A 1,637-nucleotide genomic window follows, 5' to 3' on the forward strand; every position below is an offset into this window, starting at 1 on the left:
TCCAAAAAAATCCACGGAATGGGAGATTTTTCCAATCCCATAATTCCTTGGATGTTCCATGGGGTTTGAAACTTCAGGAGGTCCCGAGATATCATAAAAAATTCCAGAAAATGGCGGGGTTCCATCCCATAAATCTTTGGGTGTTCCYGGGAATGTGGAAGGTGCCGGAGGTGCTGGGAGAGCCCGAAATTTCGGGGGAACTGGGGAGCTCCATCCCATAAATCCTTGGATATTCCCAGGAATTTGAAATGTCAGGAGGTGCCGGGATATCCCGAAAATCCCAGGGAATGGGGGCTTTTTCCAATCCCACAAATCCTCAAATATTCCCATGGATTTGGAGTCACAGGAAGTGCCACGATCCCAAAAATCCCAGGGAATGGGGATTTTTCCAATCCCACAAATCCTTGGATATTCCMWGGGRTTTGAAGTCACAGGAGGTGCCACAATCCCAAAAAAACAACAGGGAATGGGGAATTTTTCCCATCCCACAAATCCTTCGATATTCCATGGGGTTTGAAGCCACAGGAAGTGCCACGATCCCAAAAATCCCAAGGAACGGGGTTTTCCCCCTCCTCCGGATCCCAGAGTTCGGCCATTCCCGGGGTTTTTTCCAGGCGATTTTCCGGGTTTTTCCAGGCGATTTTCCTGGATGATCTCGGAGAGAACCTGAAGCCGGCGCGGGATCTGGGAATGGCCACGATCCTGGTCCGCGATCCCGACTCAGCGCTCCGCCAGCTCCAGGAGCTCTCCGGTGTCCAGGTACGGAATTCCCGCCTGGAATTCCCAATTTCCCATCCGTTCCCGGCCTTTGCAGCGATTCCGACGGAATTCGTCCCTTCACGCGGGGAAAAAACGGGAATTACGAGCTCAAAACGAGCTGGAATTCCGCGATTCCGTGAGGATTCACGGAGAGTTGGGAGGGGTTGGGATTTCCTATGGAATTCCGGGAATTCTGGATGATTCCGTGCTCCTCATCCCGCAGCTCCTGGGCGTGGAGGAGCCACTGCCGGAGCCATGTGATCCCTCCCAGGTCACGCACGGATACGTCACCATCCGGGTACGGAATTCCGGGAATCAGGGGTTGGAAGCTGCAGGAGGTGGCAAAAAAAATCCCCCCAAAAAATCAGGGAATGGGGGATTTTTCCATCTCAAAAATCGTTGGATGTTCCATGGGGTTGGAAGCTGCAGGAGGTGGCAAAAAAATAAAAAAAAACAAAATCAGGGAATGGGGATTTTTCCAGGCTCCCAAATCCTTGGATATTCAATGGGGTTTGAAGCTGCAGGAGGTGGCAAAACATCCCAAAAATTCCAGGGATTGGGAGATTTTTCCATCCCACAAATCCTTGGATGTTCCATAGGATTTGAAGCTGCAGGAGATGCCAAATTCCCAAAATTCCAGGGATTGGAGGATTTTTCCATCCCACAAATCCTTGGATGTTCCATAGGATTTGAAGCTGCAGGAGATGCCAAAACATTCCCAAAAAACAGGGAATGGAGATTTTTCCAGGCTCCTAAACCCTTGGRTATTCCATGGGGTTTGAAGCTGCAGGAAGTGCCAAAACATCCCAAAAAAAAATTCCAGGGAATGGGGGATTTTTCCAGCCCCACAAATCCTTGAATATTCCCAGGGATTTGAA

The 1,637-nt window shown here is 49.9% G+C and overlaps 1 protein-coding gene across 1 annotated transcript in view; it reads left to right on the plus strand.

The window, feature by feature from the left end:
• The window catches only part of LOC130588178 (uncharacterized), a gene marked incomplete at its 5' end in the record, with an annotated part of 3,628 nt that extends 1,997 nt beyond the window's left edge, over window positions 1-1,631 (plus strand). Inside the window, 2 exons of the mRNA XM_057389134.1 lie at window positions 637-759; window positions 983-1,631. Coding sequence (XP_057245117.1) covers window positions 637-759; window positions 983-1,618 — 759 coding nt within the window. The remainder of the gene's footprint in view (window positions 1-636; window positions 760-982) is intronic.
• Between the last annotated feature and the right edge of the window lie 6 nt (window positions 1,632-1,637).

Source organism: Malurus melanocephalus, unplaced genomic scaffold (assembly GCF_030028575.1).
Source record: "Malurus melanocephalus ecotype Western Australia unplaced genomic scaffold, MMel_1.1 scaffold_3639, whole genome shotgun sequence".
NCBI classification, from domain to species: Eukaryota; Metazoa; Chordata; class Aves; order Passeriformes; family Maluridae; genus Malurus; species Malurus melanocephalus.